Source organism: Mustela nigripes, chromosome 6 (assembly GCF_022355385.1).
Source record: "Mustela nigripes isolate SB6536 chromosome 6, MUSNIG.SB6536, whole genome shotgun sequence".
NCBI classification, from domain to species: domain Eukaryota; kingdom Metazoa; phylum Chordata; class Mammalia; order Carnivora; family Mustelidae; genus Mustela; species Mustela nigripes.
In genome coordinates, this window is record NC_081562.1 from 6,075,573 (window position 1) to 6,092,912 (window position 17,340).

The 17,340-nt window shown below is 55.8% G+C and overlaps 1 protein-coding gene across 1 annotated transcript in view; it reads left to right on the forward strand.

The window, feature by feature from the left end:
• Positions 1 to 8,607: 8,607 nt before the first annotated feature.
• Positions 8,608 to 17,340, forward strand: part of LOC132019153 (NADH-cytochrome b5 reductase 3) — a 28,472-nt gene continuing 19,739 nt past the window's right edge. The window contains exon 1 of the mRNA XM_059401867.1: positions 8,608 to 8,717. Coding sequence (XP_059257850.1) covers positions 8,697 to 8,717 — 21 coding nt within the window. The 5' untranslated portion in view covers positions 8,608 to 8,696. The remainder of the gene's footprint in view (positions 8,718 to 17,340) is intronic.

Sequence of the window (17,340 nt, forward strand, 5' to 3'; positions counted from 1 at the left end):
GCTGTCAGCCAGACCTGTGTCACTGGGGTCAGACAGATCTGCCCAGTTTAGCCTGACCTCCCCCGCACCCCGGGTGCCCACAGCTTGGACTGGAGCTGGGAATATCCTGTTTATCCTCAACAACTGGGCTGTGCCAAGGAGACAGTAAGGAACAGCTGTATGGTGGGTTGGTTGAACCATGTCCTCTAAAAAGATAGGTTTGCCCCTCAACCTGGAACCTCAGACTGTGACCTTATTTGGAAATGGGTCTTTGCAAATGTAATTGTTGAAAGATTTCAAGGTACAATCACCCCGGATTTCGGGGGGGGCCTAAATTGAATGACTGGAGAGGATGCAGACGCAGAGAAAGGCCGTGGAAGGTGGAGGCAGGGACCAGAGTGATGTTACCACAAGCCAAGAAATACCAAGGATTGCAGGCCCGGAGAGAGGGGGAGGGAACTTTCTTTCTCAGGGCCTCCAGAGAGAGCCACACCTGATTTCCAACTCCTGGCCCCCTGAACTCTGAAGAGAATGTCCTTCTGTTTAGGAAGGCAGCCATCCTGCCGTCCTGTGTGACAACCTAGAAAAGGCCGACCGGCTCCCACAGCGTGCCCACCAGCCATTTGGCTGCGTTCCTAGGAAGCTTTGAACTTTGCTCTGTCTTTGCCCGGGCTATTGCGTGTCTAAGCACATCTCTTTTAGGAAATAACTGGGACAACACAAGGATATATATGCGAGGGTGTCCCCGCGCAGTTTTGTCCAAAGTGGTGAAAAATTAGGAAAGAGCTAGATAGCCGTGAACGGAGCCCGGTCAGATAAATGACCGTCCTCCCTAGCTCCCAGGCAGCTACACGTGGTCCCATGTTCAACATCCAAAGAGCTCATGTAGTCATAGATGGGGGGAAATGTTTCGAAACAGGCTATCTGCACAAAACAGATTCAGTGTAGGAAAAGATCGCTATATTGGACTTCATTAAAATTAAGAAGTGCTGGTCATCAAAATACAACATTAAGAGGCTTGGGGCGCCTGGGTGGCTCAGTGGGTTAAGGCCTCTGCCTTCGGCTCAGGTCATGATCTCAGGGTCCTGGGATCGAGCCCCGCATCAGGCTCTCTGCTCAGCGGGGAGCCTGCTTCCCTCTCTCTCTGTCTGCCTCTCTGCCTACTTGTGATCTCTCTGTCAAATAAATAAATAAAATCTTAAAAAAAAAACACAACATTAAGAGGCTTATTTCCAAGGCCGGGTGTCCCACGGACGGCTGGGAGACCTTGGGCGAACTGGTTCCGCCTTCCTTGCCCGAGTTTCTCGTGTGCAGAATGAGGAGACTGTCTTCATGAGGTTCGTTCCAGGGAACTCTTCGTGTGGAACCAGCCCCTCCAAAACGTCGCGGTATAAAACAACAAGATTTGTCACTGGCTCACATGTGTGCAATTAGAACACAGCTTGCAGGTGGTGTCTCAGCTCTGCTCAACAGGGGGCGAGAGGATCTGCTTCCAAGATGGTGGGCTCACATGGCTGGCATGTTGGCGCACTTGGGGAGGATCTTTGAATCAGCTTCCCCAGAGCCTGCAAATCCAGTAACTGAAGGGCCCCCAGCCCGGAAGCTGATCCGATGAGAGCCGTGGATTTGTCGCAAGAAGCCAGAGATCTTCTGTTGGCAATTAATTCAAATGATGCCAAAACCCAGAACAAATTCTTCCACGGGCTGGATGCCATCCTTGGCCAGCAGTTTGCAACCTTTGTTCCATCAAGATTCTGTCTAGATTCTAGAGGATCCTGTATTTTATAGGTGAGGAAACAGGCCCAGAGAAGGGAGTGATTTGCCCGGGGTCACATGGCAAGAGCCAGATTTTGAAAATCTCTGGTCTAAAGGAAGCAGTATTCTAGGGGGATCGACCCACAGTTCTCCCCACCCCGGATTCACTCCCTGCCCTTCACTGCAAGGCAACCTGGGCCAACAAGGAAGAGGAAAAAACAGATGCCTGATTCCTGGCCCAGGCGGTCATGGGGAGAGCTGAGTTTCAGAAGCAAATAGCCCCAGGTTCAAACTCCAACCCAAACCCCCATCAGCTGTGTGGCAGGTGATCTCTGACAAAGTTCTTCCCTCTCTGAGCCACACCGCCCCCCCCCCCATTTAAGATGGGGTATGCCCGGGTAAGGGATGACTTGCTCTCAAGCTTGGGTGGCCCCGTGGTCCACCCGCTCCACTGGCTGCGTGGGTTTGGGGCTCCCCAGGCCAGGACTGTCCTTGAATACTCCTCACGGGCTTACCACACAGAGGACCGACCACACCAGCTCCTGTGTCATCATCCTTCCCGTTGCCTACATGAAGATTGTGCCAAAACTGGCTGCTTGGCTTCTAGAACAGGCCTGGTGACCCTGGAGCTGACCTCCTGTTGCCGCAACCCCCTCTACTCCGCCCCTCCCCCCACCCTGCCATCGAAGCACTGGAGCAGGTGACTAGATTCCACCAGTAACGCTTCTGGCCGGGAAGTCGCCCCAGTCCCTGCTGCTTCTCCCACTGCTCCAGAACCCCATAAGCTCTCTCTGTTTCCACATTGCAGATGCCCCAGGAGAGGAATACATGAGCTCCCAACAGATCATTCCAGGGCCTCTCCAGACACTCAGCTAGTGGTGGGGGGAGGCAGGTGATCTGGCAGCTTTGGACTCCCCCAGACCCTTTCCAGGGCCCTGCAGTCCAGCTAGCCCCTCCAAGGCAGGAATGAACTGGGGGACCTAATGTGGCCGGTGATGCCTCCCAGGCACTGCTGTGCAGCCCCTCAGCGCGCCCTAGCCCTGTGTCCCTCCTTCCCTGTCCCAGGGCCACACTCTCCTCCTTGGGCCTGGCCCCTGCTGAACTACAGGTGCCCAACCCCATTGCCTCTCAGGCCTTCCCTGCCCCCTCCCACAGTGCCCCAAACTTACCCTCCCCCATGCCAGTCCAGAAGCCTCCCGCCACCTTCCTGAGCTGCTGGGCCTCAGGCCCCATAGGTCCTGCCTCCTGAATGTTCTTTTCATCCCCTGACCATTCGCCCGAACCTCCTGACATGTCACTGGCCACCGCAACTGTCCCCGGATGGGTCCTTGACCTTTAGCTTTGCTCACCTCTGCCCAAGCTCCTGCTGCCCCATAGCCAGAGGGAACTTTTTCTTTCTTTCTTTCTTCCTTTCTTTCTTTCTTTCTTTCTTTCTTTCTTTCTTTCTTTCTTTTTTTAATCTTTAAGTAAGCTCTACACCCAACATAGGGCTTGAACTCACGACCATGAGGTCAAGAATTGCATGCTCTACCAGCTGAGCCAGCCAGGCGCCCCCAGAGGGAGATTTCTAGAACTGTTTGGCCTTGACTCTCCAAACTTAAGCCCCTCCCCCAGGGCTGTCAAATACTTTCAGAAGGACAACGCCTCCCGGGCCTGCAGGCTCCAACTTCACCGGCCTCACTTCTTGCATTGGATAACATCTGCCGCACGTGTTTTAATTCCCTACCTCTGAGTTTGAAAATTATTGTTTCCCTGAAAACAATTAAAATTAAAATTGAACTGGGTGTCATGCTTTTTTTTTTTTTTTTACGATTTATTTATTTATTTATTTGACAGGCAGAGAGGCAGGCAGAGAGAGAGGAAGGGAAGCAGGCTCCCTGCTGAGCAGAGAGCCTGATACAGGGCTCAATCCCAGGACCCCAGGATCATGACCTGAGCCGAAGGCAGAGACAACCCACTGAGCCACCCAGGTGCCCCAGGTGTCATGTATCTTAATTGGCAGACTTTGAGTCAGTTCAAACATCCCAGACATCATGAGGGTTTAGTATTATTTTTAGTGTGTGTTTTAAGTGTTTTATTTGGGACATTCTTATACTCAAATCATTATTCATGGTTTAGCTGAAATTCACATTTAATCAGGCATCCTGTATTTTTATTTGCTAAATCTGGCAACCTAGGTCCTGCACAGGTCACAGGGACCAGGGTATTGTCGAGGGTCAGAGAGCCCCAACCTGGACCCTGAAATTCTGCCCCGCAGTCAACCTGAAAGCTTCATTTCCAAACTCCTACCCTGGTCTGTGGAAGGCGCTGAAAACTGCTGCCCACTTCTCTCCTCATTGCGGGCCTCAGTTTCCTCTTCTATAAAATGAAACTAAAGTTTTCTCCACCCTGTCTCTCAGCCCCTCCCCAGGATCAAACACCTGAGTGGGGTAGGGAATCCTCAGGGACAGCGGACAGCGTGTGCCCAGAAGGCAAACCGGGCTGTGAGGAGTTTCTGTTCTTCGGCTCCTTGGATCTTAAAGAATGATTAGGACAAAGGTCTTTTTTTTTTTTTCCTTTCTTTCCAAGGCAACTAGGAAACCAGTTAAACCGCCATGATGATCCTTGATTCAGGCAAGGAGCTTCGGCAGATGAGAAAACCAAGGTGGGGGATGAGGACCTTCGGATCGCACGGAAGTTACGGGATTGTCGGCGGACCCCGCAGCGCACACCAAGCGAACCGTCTGTCCCCTGCCCTCTGACCCAAAGGAGACTAAGAGATCTGCCAAGTAAACGCCACCCTGAACCTGGGATTAGAGCCTGAGCCAGAAAAAATAATAGCTGGAAAGGACATTATAGGGGCAGCTGGGGCAGTTGGACTGGGGTCTGGGGACGACGAGGTCACAGTGTTGGGTCCGTGTTCAGTTTCCTGAATTGGATCATGTCACGGTGGTCTGTAAAAGAATGGCGTTGTTCTCAGGAGAAATGCGGTCAAGTGTTCAGAGGTGGAAGGTCACGGATCGGTGACTATAACTCTCCAAGGTGCGGCAAAAGAAAACAGCTGGGAGGGGCGCCGGGGTGGCTCCGTGGGTTAAAGCCTCTGCCTTCAGCTCGGGTCATGATCTCAGGGTCCTGGAATCGAGTCCTGTATCAGACGCTCTGCTCATCAGGGATCTTCTTCCTCCTCTCTCTCTGCCTACTTGTGATCTCTCTGTCAAATAAATAAATAAAATCTTAAAAAAAAAAAAAAAACAGCTGGGAAAGAAGGAGGGAGAAAGAGAGGGACAGAGAGGTCAAATGATGACCGTTGGTGACGCTGCTAGTTCATCCCACTGTTCTTTTTTTGGTAAAGATTTTATTTATTTGTGTGTGTGTGTGTGTGTGTGTGTGTGTGTGTGTATTTAGAGAGCATGAGCAGGGGCTGGGGCAGAGGGAGGAGAGAGAGAAAACCTCAGGCAGACTCCCTGAAGAGCAGAGAGCCTGACGCAGGGCTCGATCTCATGACCCCCACATCAGAACCTGAGCCGAAATCAAGAGTAAGCCACCCAGGCGTTCCCTCGTGGTACTATTCTTGCAATTTCTCTGAACACTGGGTATTTTTCCAAGTCTGAGGGCCCCCGAAAAAAAAATCAGAAGTAGAAGTGGTTTTGAAGGCCCTGTGCCCTCCCCGACACCCGCAGCCCAAGGTTTCTCAGAGGAGGACCCTGAAAGGGGAACGCCTGAGCCTGTCACACCGTGAATGGCAGTTAAACCTACCATCTCGGTTTGAGTCTCAAGGGCAGGAGGGGGCCACCTAGTCAATGTCAACCCTGCTCTTTTCTATGTGCCCCACATTCTCCCCAACACTATGGTCCCTCTTTAGACCTGCAGAGGTGAGCAGCTCCCACAGAGTCTATCCCTCTCTCTCCAAAGGAACAGAGCCACAGCTCCCTCAAACCGCATTGTCTACCACCCCTGAACGGACATCCCATCTCCCAAGATGCACGCAGGATCAGACAGGAGGGAGACGAGGGGAGCCCAGAGAAAAGGGGACAAGAGTCATAATGGTGGTCCCCTGGAAAGCAACAGGCACTCAGCCATTGTAAGCGGATCTAAAGGAAGGAACTCTTGGGAGTCGAGGCCCAGATTAATAACTGGGCAAGACAGGTGCACCCGGACAGGTGCACCCAGTCCCTTTTCTGGGCTGGGGCAGCCGGAGGACAGGATTGCTAGGCCTGGGGCCCAAGCCAGCTGGATGGTGTGGCTGCAAGGGGTCTCTGGGGATATTGGAGTTGGCACTACCTAGGGCTCAAACAAGTGTCCAGATCATATGGGTGTCCCAGGCAGACAAAAATCTGCCCCTAGTTTTGGCTTCAGCTTCAATTTTTGTCCACTCATGTACCAGGTCTGGCCTCCCCAAACTCATGTGTAGCCACGGACTGTGGTCTCACTGGCAAGCCGGAGCCAACACCCATGTGAGGCCGGGCCTGGCAGGTGAGTCGCTTTCCAGAGACACTTACAGATGTAACTAGGAGTGGAATCTCTTTTTGTGCTTTACATACTGACGTGTGTTACTGAGTTGAGGTGTAAACACAGACAGGATTTATTACAGTGAAAGCAAAACGCTTCAACGATTTGTGTTGATTATGAACACTGTTATTTTATATACAGAAAAAATGAAGAGGTTCCGAGAGATAAATAAAGAGAAGTGGAGAGTTAATAAAATCCTACGAAAGGGGACGCCTGGGTGGCTCAGTTGGTTAAGCAGCTGCCTTCGGCTCAGGTCATGATCCCAGCGTCCTGGGATCGAGTCCCACATCAGGCTCCTTGCTCAGCAGGGAGCCTGCTTCTCCCTCTGCCTCTGCCTGCCATTCTGTGTGCCTGTGCTCGCTCTCTCCCCCCCTCTCTCTGATAAATAAATTAATAATAATAAATTAAATTAAATTAAAAAATAAATTAAAATAAATTAAAAAAAAATCCTACGAAAGGCGGTAATAACATGACGACTTCAGGAGGAAGGCTATTTCCTTCTTGAGTCTACAAAGACATCTAATAATTTAAATAAGACTACAAGACAGAAAAATAGATTGTCTTAATTCTGATTTTGTGGGACTGTTTGCTGGACTAGCATTTATAGCCTTAGTCTAAATGGTACTTAAGTTTTGTTTGTGTATTGAATGCCAGTTAAGGGATGGATCTTTCGAGGAAAATCCCTGTGTGGGAATTCTTCCTAGCTTGTGAGGATGGCTGACCGAAAGGAGAAAGCCAAGTCAGTCACCTCCAGATTTCACAAGGAGAGCGACCTCCAACATCACATGTCCACATTTGTGATAATCATCGTCATTAAGGGATACGAAGAAAACCAGAAGTGACTGGGGAAAACAAGAGGTCAGGGGTCATCTGCTCCCGGGCCTCAGTGGAAGGCATCTGTGGACAAGGGCGCTTATCCTAAGAAGGACCTACCCGTGGGAAGTTACTGGCTGCACACTCTGAAGACAAGCTTTCTGATTTGATTACTTCCTTCATAATATTAAAATTGTGTTCAGTAAGGGGGCACCGGCCTGGCTCAGTCAGGGGAGTATGCAACTTTTGATCTCAGGGTCCTGAGTTTGAGCCCCATGCTGGGCATAGGTTACTCAAAAAAAAAAAAAGAAGAAAATTGAGATCAATAAGACAAATTATACCTGACTGATCTGCTGTGACATTCACCCTTAGATCTGTTTCTCTGTCCCTCCCTCCATGCTGTCCCGTTGCCTTTCAAAACCAGCCCTTCTCTCCCCCACATGCCTAAATCCTCCCCACATTTACCCCCGTCGCTGTGCCCTCCACCCAGGTCCCCACACTGCCTCATCCTGGCTTTACATAATCTCATTATGCCCCCTGGTCCAGCTCCGGGCACAGTGAGCCTCCGGTGTTGGCGACCCGGTGTCTGTTCACCTTGCTTCTACCTCCAGGTTCTGTCCAGCTCCTTCTGCCTGGAAGGCCGAGTTCTTCTCTGCCTGGACAGCATCACATTGCAGGGACATGGGGCCGGCAGCCTGAGCAGTCAGACTAACAGAAGCTCACATCCCACAGAAGCTCACTTCTGAGTCCAAGGCCGTTCCAGGAGGCCAAGGCCAGAGAGCCTCCCTGGAGCCAGCATGGGCTGTTCAGCTCACTCTTCCAACAAGTATTTACTGAGCAACCACTATACCCCTGGGGACTCCTGATTTTGGCTCAGGTCGTGATGGCAGGATTCTGGGATTGAGCCCCATCAGGCTGTGCGCTCAGCGTGGGGCGGGGCAGGCCAGAGGATCCCGCTTGAGAATTCTCTCCCTCTCCCTTTCTAATAAATAAATCTTAAAAAAATAATAATAATAAGTCTTGCCCTCAGGGAGCCCACAGTCCCCTGGGATGCAGTGGGCCTGGGGAGAGGCCACCCCAGGAGGGAACACAGTGGGATAACTTCAGCGGCAGGAAGAGCTATTTGGCCTGCGGCCAAACAGTGAGCGGGGGCGGCCCTAAGGCAGCTGGGGACAGTGTCCCGTTGAGAGGGAACAGCGGGTTCAAAGGCCGGGAGGGGGACGCAGCGAAGCAGTGTCAGGACCGGGAAGGCCCGTGAGGCCCAGCGCCGCGCTAGGTGCCCCGGTCCGACTTTAGGCCAGGCGTGGCCTGGCCGCTTCCGGATTTTCTGTTCCGGATCCCGTCGAGGAGGGGCGCCACCTTCCCTCTTTCTGGTGACAAAAGGGACCCAGAGAAGGCCGACGTGCGACTCCAGGGCGCCCCGCGGGCCGGAGCCCGGCTGCGCGCTCGCACCGAGACCCCAACGCCGCAGCCGGCCGCCGGCCACCTGCAGCGCGCGGGCAACTCCCCGGTCACCCCTTCCCTGCGGCGGCGTGCGGGGCGGGGCCGCCTGGGGCCGCGCGGCCCCGCCCTCCGCCGAGGTGACGCGACCGGGGGGCGGGGCCTGGGCGCGGCGGCCCGACTGTCTCGGCAGCGGCGGAGGAGCACCGTGCGGCGCCACGATGGGGGCCCAGCTGAGCACGGTAGGCGGGGAGGGGCGCGGGGGCCGCGGGGACGGGGCGCGGGGGGCCGCGGGGACGGGGGGCACGGGGACCCCACCCGGCCCACCCCGCCCCGCGCGTGTCCCGCGGGAGCCGCGACTCACGCCCCGGCCCTCCTCCGTCCCCGGGACCCAGCTCTCCTGACCCGGGTGGGGGGGCGTGCGGGCGGCGGGCTCCGGGGGCGGGCACCCGGCTGACGGACACTGGACGCCCCGCCCGCTCGCCCGCATCCCACCCCCCCTCCATCCCGCCTGGTCCCGCCCGGTCCCGCCCTGTGCAGGGAGGAGCGGGCTGCGCCTGAGCCCTGCGAGCGAGTGCGGGTGGGAGAGGGTGTGGCAGGGAGAGTTGGAGTGTGACCGAGTGTGCCGGTGAGCGAGTGTGAGTGTGGATGGGAATGAGTTTGAGAGCGCACGTGTGTGGCTGAGTGTGAATAAATGACACGACGGGGTGACGTGTGGGTGACGTGCACGAGAGTGCGTGGCACTGTGAACGCACACGCGTTTGTGTGTGCAACTAGGCGGCTGGTTGAATATATGAAGTGACTGGGTGTGAAGTGTGAGTGTGCACGAGAGTGAGCGTGAATGGGCATGCGTTCGAGGGTGCAGAGGTGTGGCTGAGCGTGAATCCATGGGCCGGGCGTGGTGGCCAGTGTGCGTGTGGAGGTGTGTGGCCGAGCAGCCTGTGTGGCTGAGTGAGCAGGCGGGAGTGAATGTGTGTGAGAGCGTCTGAGAGCACGTGGGCGTGGGAGTGCCGTTGGTGTGCACTCTCTCTTGGTGGCTGGGTCTGTGGCTTCTTGGGGCCTCATTGACTCCACGGCACCCTAGTCTGGCTGGAAGGGGCCCTGCGGGGCTGCCCGGCTGGGCTCGCCTCCGGCTCTCCGGGGAAGGCTAGAAGCTGACTGACTTGTGAGCGGCATTTCACAGATGAAGAAATGCAGCTCACACTTGGTCACCTGCCGATGCCTGGCAGGGCCTGGATTTGTGGGCTCCAAAGTCCACCATCCTGCTGTCCCTTTTGGACTGGCGCAGGGCCTCCCCAGCCCCCCACGCCTCTGCCCTTGGATTTCTCAAAAGCCCCCACAGTGGGGCTGGGGCCGTGTGCTCCTTGAGAAGGCTGTAGCCAGAGGGCAGCTGCCCAGATCCCTGCACACACTGTGGTCCCCGGTGCTGGCTGGACACGGGGAGCAGGCCACAGGGCTGGCACTAAGGACGAGGCGCAGGACCGCTTGCCTCCACCGCCGTCCCCACCCCAGGCGCCCAGGGTTTGGAGGGTGCCTGCCTCCTCCCTCTGTGAGGGCTCCTCCTCATGAGGCCAAAAGGCCTCTTGGCCTGAAGTTGTGGCCCAGCCCAGGACTCTGGGGGACATTCAGACCGTGCAGCAGCCTTGCCCGGGGCGAACCCATGGGCATTACTCAGCTGCAGAGGAACGTGCTCCTCGACCCCTGACCCCCACCCCGGCTGTTTACCTGCTGTGCTTCTCACCTTCTGGCTGCTGGTGGTAGGATTTGTCACTGCGTCCCCAGCGTCCCCAGCGTCCCCAGCGTGTGGCTGCTCCATCCATTTTTGCTGAAGAGCCAAGGCTCCCTGGCAACCGCCTTGTGGGGGCAGAGCCCTGTCTGGGGATCAGGAGACTCAGTAACTCCTCGGCCTCCTCTGCCCAAGGAGCCCTCTGAGCACTCAGCTGTGCTGGGGACAGGGAGCCGCCATCCCGGATGGCAGGCCGGTCCCCCTACATGCCCCCTCACCCCGTGGCTGGGCAGGAATGGCCCCTTCCTTGTTTGCCCTGCTCAGATTCCCGCTTAGCCCGAAATACCCACAGCAGACCCTAGCTAGGCCTCCTGGGCTCAGGCTCTACAGGGTCTGCAGGGGGCTGGCTCCAGCTCTGCTGAGCTCTGCCCAGCAGACTGCTCGGGGCGCCTTATCTGGGACATGCAGGCTCCGCAGGAAGCCTCCTCCCGTGCTCCAGCCCCCCCACCCCCGGTTCAGGGGTTGGCTCCGGAGTCTAGTCAGCCACCTGGGGGGAACACTGGGGGACTGGCCAGCCATCTAGGACTGTGGCTCCCCTGTCCCCAGCTCAGCCATTGAGTGCTCAGGGGGCCCTGACAGGCTGACAGGCTGCCATCACAGGTAGAGTCCCAGGCTTTCCACTGCCCCCACCCCCCCAGCTCTCTGCCTAGTCTGTGGCCTTCATCCCTGGCCCCAGGAGAGCAGGGCTGTGTCTTCTCTGCTGAGAGCCCCATTGCTGTCCCCCTGCCCCTCCTCCCGCGTTCCCTTCCCCCACAGCTGCGAGCCAGGAGCCCCCCCTGCAGAACTTCCTCCACCCCCTCCCACTTCCTTCCACTTCCTGAGAAGGAGGCCAGGGGGGAGGTGGACACCCAGATCCCTGCAGGACAGCTGGTGGGCGACAAGGCAGGTAAGCCTCTAAGCCTTGGCACAGGGAGCTGGCGCCTGGGGAGGGCTCACCCTGCTCCCTCAGACCTAGCCCGGGTAGAGTGGATGGCGCGTCTGGTCCCAGTAGGGAATTCCAGGGGCTGAGCAGCAGGGTGGGCTGCCCTGGGGAGGGTGGCGGAGTGGGGGGCTACCCAGCCCCTCAGCAGTGGTGGATGTGCTGGGCGCTCCCTGGAGACATCCCGGGACTTTGGCTGCTCCTTCCCCTCTCCCCCTCCTGTGTCAGCTGAGGTGAGGAGAGGCAGGTGGAGGATTCCCTGAGGGGCAGAGCACAGCCCCGGAGGGGCATCAGGTCAAGGTCTGGGAGGCAGGCACCTGTCTCCCAGACCCCCCCCCCGCCCCCCAGTGGCTGCGGTGACCTGGTTGTACGTGTGGGTACATGTGTGTGTCTGTGTATGAGCAGCTCGGCTGAGCGGGAGCTGGGGTGGGGCCTTGGGCTCAGCCATCTGCCTTCTGTTTCCTCTGGCCACTGTGTGCAGGGGTGGGAGCAGTGGCCTGCGCTGGGTGTGGGGGTGCCGGGCAGAGCACATTCTACTCCCAAGTTGCGGGAACAGAGCATCCCTACCCCTTGTGAATCTGGGAAAGCCTTCCATTTTTGGGAGCTGAAGTCTTTACCTTTCCACTGTACCCTTTCCCCTGGCTGTGTCTGTCTTCCCACTGGCTTGAGTTCCTCAGGGGCAGGGTCCCGTGGCTTGTGTCCCCCGAATCCGGCACAATTCTGGTGTGAGGTGTGCTTCCTGGGGTTTATGGCCTGAAGGACTGACAGCCCACAGCTGCCTCCCCGGATAGGAAGGTGTAGGCTTGCAAACCCACCTCTGCTCTCTCGGGGCCACACGGGGCCCACGGGCACAGAGACTGTTGTACAGTGACTCAGGGCGTGGACTTGAGTCAGATGCCTGGGTTCAAATGCTGGCCCTTGGGCCAGGTCTGTCGTCCCGGCCTCTGCTTCCTTGCCTGGTTGGGAGTGGTAATAGCTCCGGTCTCTGGGCTTACAGGGTTATGAGAGATAATTAGGTGCTCTATGTAGCCCCGTCACGGGGAGTGGGGACTAGAAGGAAGGCGGATGACATTTGTCTACTGCCCATGGGAGCAGCTCCTTCCGGGCCCAGGGCACTGATCCTTCCGGACCTCTGGAAGGCGGCTGTGCCCAGCAGGGTGGGAGCAAGGGTCCTAGCCACCTTGGCCTGTGCTCTGTGAAGGGCTGTGGGTTTTTCAAAGGCACAGGGTAAGCGGGTGCCCCGAGCTTGCCCGGGAGGGACCTGGCCTCTTGCCCTGGTTCCTGAAACTTCCAGACAAAATAAAGGGAGTCAGAGAACGGCCTGGGGTGGGGGTGGGCCCTGGATTTTTTTCCACAAATATTTACCAAGTGTCTCTGGGGTGGGGGGTGTGCCGTGGTGAGGAGACACCCAGATGTCTACCTCCTGGGGTTCCTGCTCTGGGGTCTGCTGTGGCACGTCAGCTGTGACCACACACGGGCCGTTGGAGCGCAGGCTGGCATCCGCGGTCCCCGAGGCTGGTACCTGGCCTCTGGAAGGGCTCTGCGGGGGCTGCAGCCTGTGTTCAGGACTTGCCTTCGGAGCTGTTGACCTGGGATCTTTGTCACAGCCAGTGTTTGTGGGCTTGGGGCAAGTGAGCGATAAGTGACAGAGAATTGGGGACCCAAGCCCAGACTCTACCCGGGCCTCGACGCCTCCGTTTCCTCATTTGTCACATGAATGCGGCGGGCCCGACTCTCACGGACTGCTGTGGGTCAGGGAGGAAATGCAAGGGAAGGCCTTTTGCCAATTGCAGAGCGAGCTGCAGGCCCAGGGGGTCTTGTGTTATCAAACTTGGCCAAGGTCTGGGGAGAATAAACCTCCAGGGAGCCCCAGACCCAACTCCAGCTGGCCGTTACGGTCATTTCAGTCCATCTGCAGGGCTCCTTCCAATGGGGATTTCCTGCTAATGTAAGTTCACTCCACTCTCTCCCTAAACAGTGCTCCCAAAAGATAGGGCTTCTCTGATTGACTGGGAGGGGCTTGCGGATTCTCCCCACCCCCACCGAGTTTGCAGAGGGGAGCAGGGGCTGTGGAAGTCCACTGAGGGCCAGATTAGCTAGGTAGGGCCAGTCAAGGAAGATTTGATCTTTGACCTGGGTTCGGAAGGATCAGTAGGAGTTTTCTGTCTGGATGAGGGAAGAAGAAGGGTGATTGGGGCAGAAGGAAGACTGTGCAAAGGCCCGAGGCAAGAAGGGCTTTTGGCCAGAGCTGTAGCCATACAGTAGGAATGTAGGCGGGGGAGCCATCGCGGGTGTTTGAGGAGGGACTGGGGGCCCCATCGTTGGCTTGGCAGTTGGGGCCTCATTGTGGGAGGCAGGATATGAGTGGTGGGTGGGATTCGGGCCTCGGGCTCTGTGGCCAGGGCACCGAGAGGGCACCTGTCCTGGCCTGGGAAGAGCTAGACGGGCCTGGTGCTGAGTCCTGGCTTCTCCCCTGACTTGCTGTAGGACCGACCACAGGGAAGTCACTTGAGGAATAGGGACAGTTATATCCCTTGTGAGTGTGGTTCTGAGAATTGGCTTTGGTGCAGTTGGGGCGAGATACGGCCCTTCTCTGGGTCTGTTTCCTTATCTGTGACCTGGTGATGAACACGGTGCCTGCGGCCTGAGGCCGAGAGGAGGAGTAGTACCGCAGGTTGCTCCTGTGTCGTTCACTGGGCAGTCCCAGCTTGGGATCGGTTGCCCCACCAGCCCTGCGTGAGGCCTTTTCCCGTTATCCCCCCGCCCAGTCCCCCCCCCTTCCCCCCCCCCCGCCCCCCCCCCCCCGCCCCCAGATAGGACGTCCTCTTGTACTTGAGGAGGGCAGGGCCTAGAAAGGCTGAGGTTCTCCCCCTGAGGTCCTGAGCTGGGGTTTCAGACCTGGGCCTCCTGACCCCCCAGTCCAGGGCTGCCCGCCAGGCCCCTTAAATGAGTCCCAGGATGGGTGAAACACTGTGTGCTGTCTGGGATATGGTGGGGGCTGGGTAAATGGGCAGTGGCCAGAGACCCCTGCCTGGTGGCCCCAGCCCCTGCTGTGATGGGCGGGGTTGGAGAAGAGAGCCCTGGCTGGCTCTAGAGAGCCTTTCCTTCAGACCCATTAGTCACAGACCAGGGCCTCTGTGGGGTGGGGCCTAGGCTGTACCCAGCCTGGAGGCCCTGCCTGGGAGAGAGGCCCATTGTTCTAAGCCCAAACAAAGGGCCTGAAACCGTAGCAGCCACAAGGTAACTTGAAGCTGCTGGGCCGGTTCGGGGAACAGGGGCCATGGTGCTTCTGCCCTTCCTTCACCCGGGTATTCCATCTCCCTGCTGGCAGAGGCCCACTGAGGGTGGCAGGACAAAGTTCCTGTGTGTGCACCCACATTCCTCTGTAACCTGGACACCCCCATCTCAGCTCATATCCCGGCTCCCCCAGAAGGCGAACAGAGTAGTCAGTCAGTCTTTCTTCTCCAGATGAGAACACTGAGTCTCCGAGAGGCCTCAGGTACTCAGCCAGAGCACCCTCCCTGGGTCCATAGAAAGTGGAGAATCCTGGATAGAAAGTGGAGAATCCTGGCAAGGCGTCTAGGAAGCCAGGGAGCAGCGGGGTGGGCCTTGGGAGGCGAGGTCCTCTCTCACCAGCCACTTCCAGGTCTACGCTCCGCAGAATATGCTACCTCAAGAAGCTGTGTAATCGAAGGACTTGGCTTTGAGCTTCCTGGCAGTCAAGGCAAAAAGGGGAACTTGTATGGTGATGATAAGGAGAACACATGATCATTTGCTGAGAGAACTAAAGTTAGGGAGGTGTGTCCGTGATGGCTAGAGAACAAAAATGTGAGCCAGCTTTCTGGAGAAGCAGTGTGGACTTTTGGATCTCAGCCTCACTGTTCGAACCACCAGTGTGGGCTCCTCCCCACCCTACACCCACTTTTTATTTTGAAATAATTTCAAACTTACAGTAAAGTTGCAATAATGTGTGAATTCCTGTATACTTTTTGCTCAGACGGACCTTGTCCCTCATGTAGTTAACGATTACTGTATTTGCGTTATTCTGGGTGTGTGTATATTTCATTATTATTTAACTATTTAAGAGTAAGGTATAGGTACAAAGCCCCTTTGCCCCTAAATACTTGAGTGTGTATCTCCTAAGGACAAAGGCATTCTGTTGCCTTATTACAGGATAGTGATCGATTCAGGAAAGTGACATTGATGCAGTGCTCTTCTACCTTTTTTTTTTTTTTAAAGATTTAAGATTTTATTTATTTATTTGACAGAAGAGAGAGAGAACACGAGCACAAGCAGGGGGAGTGGCAGGCAGAGGGAAGGGGAGAAGCAGGCTCCCCACCTAGACCCCATCGTAGGACTGGATCCCAGGACTCTGGGATCATGACCTGAGCTGAAGGCAGATGCTTAACCGACTGAACCACTTAGGCGCCCCTGCAATGCCCTTATCTAATCCATGGGCCTTAATTCAGATTTCACCAGTTGTCTCAATATTGCCCTTTGTAGGGGCGCCTGGGTGGTTCCGTGGTTGAGCATCCCGATTCTTGATTTCAGCTCAGGTCATGGTCACGGAATGGGTCATGTCAGGCTCTGTGCTCTACGGGGAGCCTGCTTGAGATTCTCTCCCTCCCTCTCCGCCTCTCCCCTGCTTGTGCGCGCGCGCTCTCTCGTCTCTCTTTGCTTCAGATAATAAATAAATCTTAAAAAAAATATTGCCCTTTATAGTTGTTTTATTTCTGGCCCAAGATTATAATCCAAAGCCACGCATCACGTTCCAGTGCTCTGTCTCTTTGGCCTCTCTCTCGGCTTCCTAGAACTGTAAGAGTCACCGAAAACTGGCATAAGACAGCAGACATGATTCTCTCACACTTCCCGAGGCCAGAAGTCTGAAATCAGTGTGCTGGCAGGGCCCCTCTCTGGAAGTCTAGGGGAGGGTCCTTCTTGTCTCCCTACTTCCCGTGGTTGTCAACAGCTTCCTTGGCTGTTGGCCACCTCCCTCCAGTCTTTGTCTCTGTCTTCAAGTTCACTCTGAGTCTTCTTTCTCTTATATGAACACTTGTCATGGGGTTGGGGACCCACCGGGATAATCCCAGATACTTAGCCCCACATCCTTAGCTGGGTTGCATCAACAAAGGTCCATTATTGGTCAGGTTGCGTTCCCAGGATCCGCGTGGGTATGTCTTTGGGGGCCTCTGTTTAACCCACAAGAGCTTCCTTTAATGAGGACCAGTTCTCTGACCTTCCTTTGTTTTTTTTTTGTGCCATTTTTGAGTTCTCCTGGGGAATGGCCCTTACTGTTTCCCTCGTGGTTAGAGGCAGATGAAATGATCCTATTTCACAGTTGGAGAAACAGCTCTGAGAGGCCGAGTGATTTGCCCTGGGACAAAACCAGCTAGAGAGGATGGGTGACCAGTTGTTAGCTTCTGTAAGGCTCTTCTCCCCAAGTAAACCGAAGTGCAGTGAGCTATCTGGCCAGGGAATTTGGGTTTTGTGTTTTTTAACCGGTGCTAGGTGGCACAGTCAGTTGAGTGTCCGACTCTTGGTTTTGGCTTGGGTCGTGATCTCGGGTTGTGGGATCGAGCCCCGTGTCAGGCTCTGTGCTCAGCATAGAGTCTGCTTGGACCTTACTCTCCCTCTCCCTCTGCTGCTCCACCGTGTGCTCAAGTCTCTCCCCATCATAAATAAATAAATCTTAAAAGTAAGTCTACTTAAAAGATAGATAAAAATCTAACCATCTTTTAGGGTGTTTGTGAGGTTGAGTTGTGGGGGGTAGGGGGCTGGCAAGGGGGAGCCTCTCAAGGTCACGTAGGAGAGGGAGCATGGGCCAGATGTTTAAGAGTGTGACTGGGGAAGCCAGTGGACTCAGGTTCACATTGTAGCTCCCCACCCGCCTGCTGTGGGACTCTGGGCAAGTTGGTTCACCTCTCTGAGCTGCTTGCTCATCTGTAAAGTGGTGCTGAACAACCATGTAGGGCTCATCACGGTTCTGGGAAGTAGACTCTCTGAGTTTCAGGGGTCCTTGCAAATCATCTGGTCCAATTCATTTCAGAGAGGGCAAGGGAATTAGCCAGGATCACACAGCCAACAAGGAGCAGAGCTCTCCATGCCCAGTTCAGTGCCTCAGCTGTCCCTCAAACCTGAAGGCAGAACTTCCGGGCTCAGG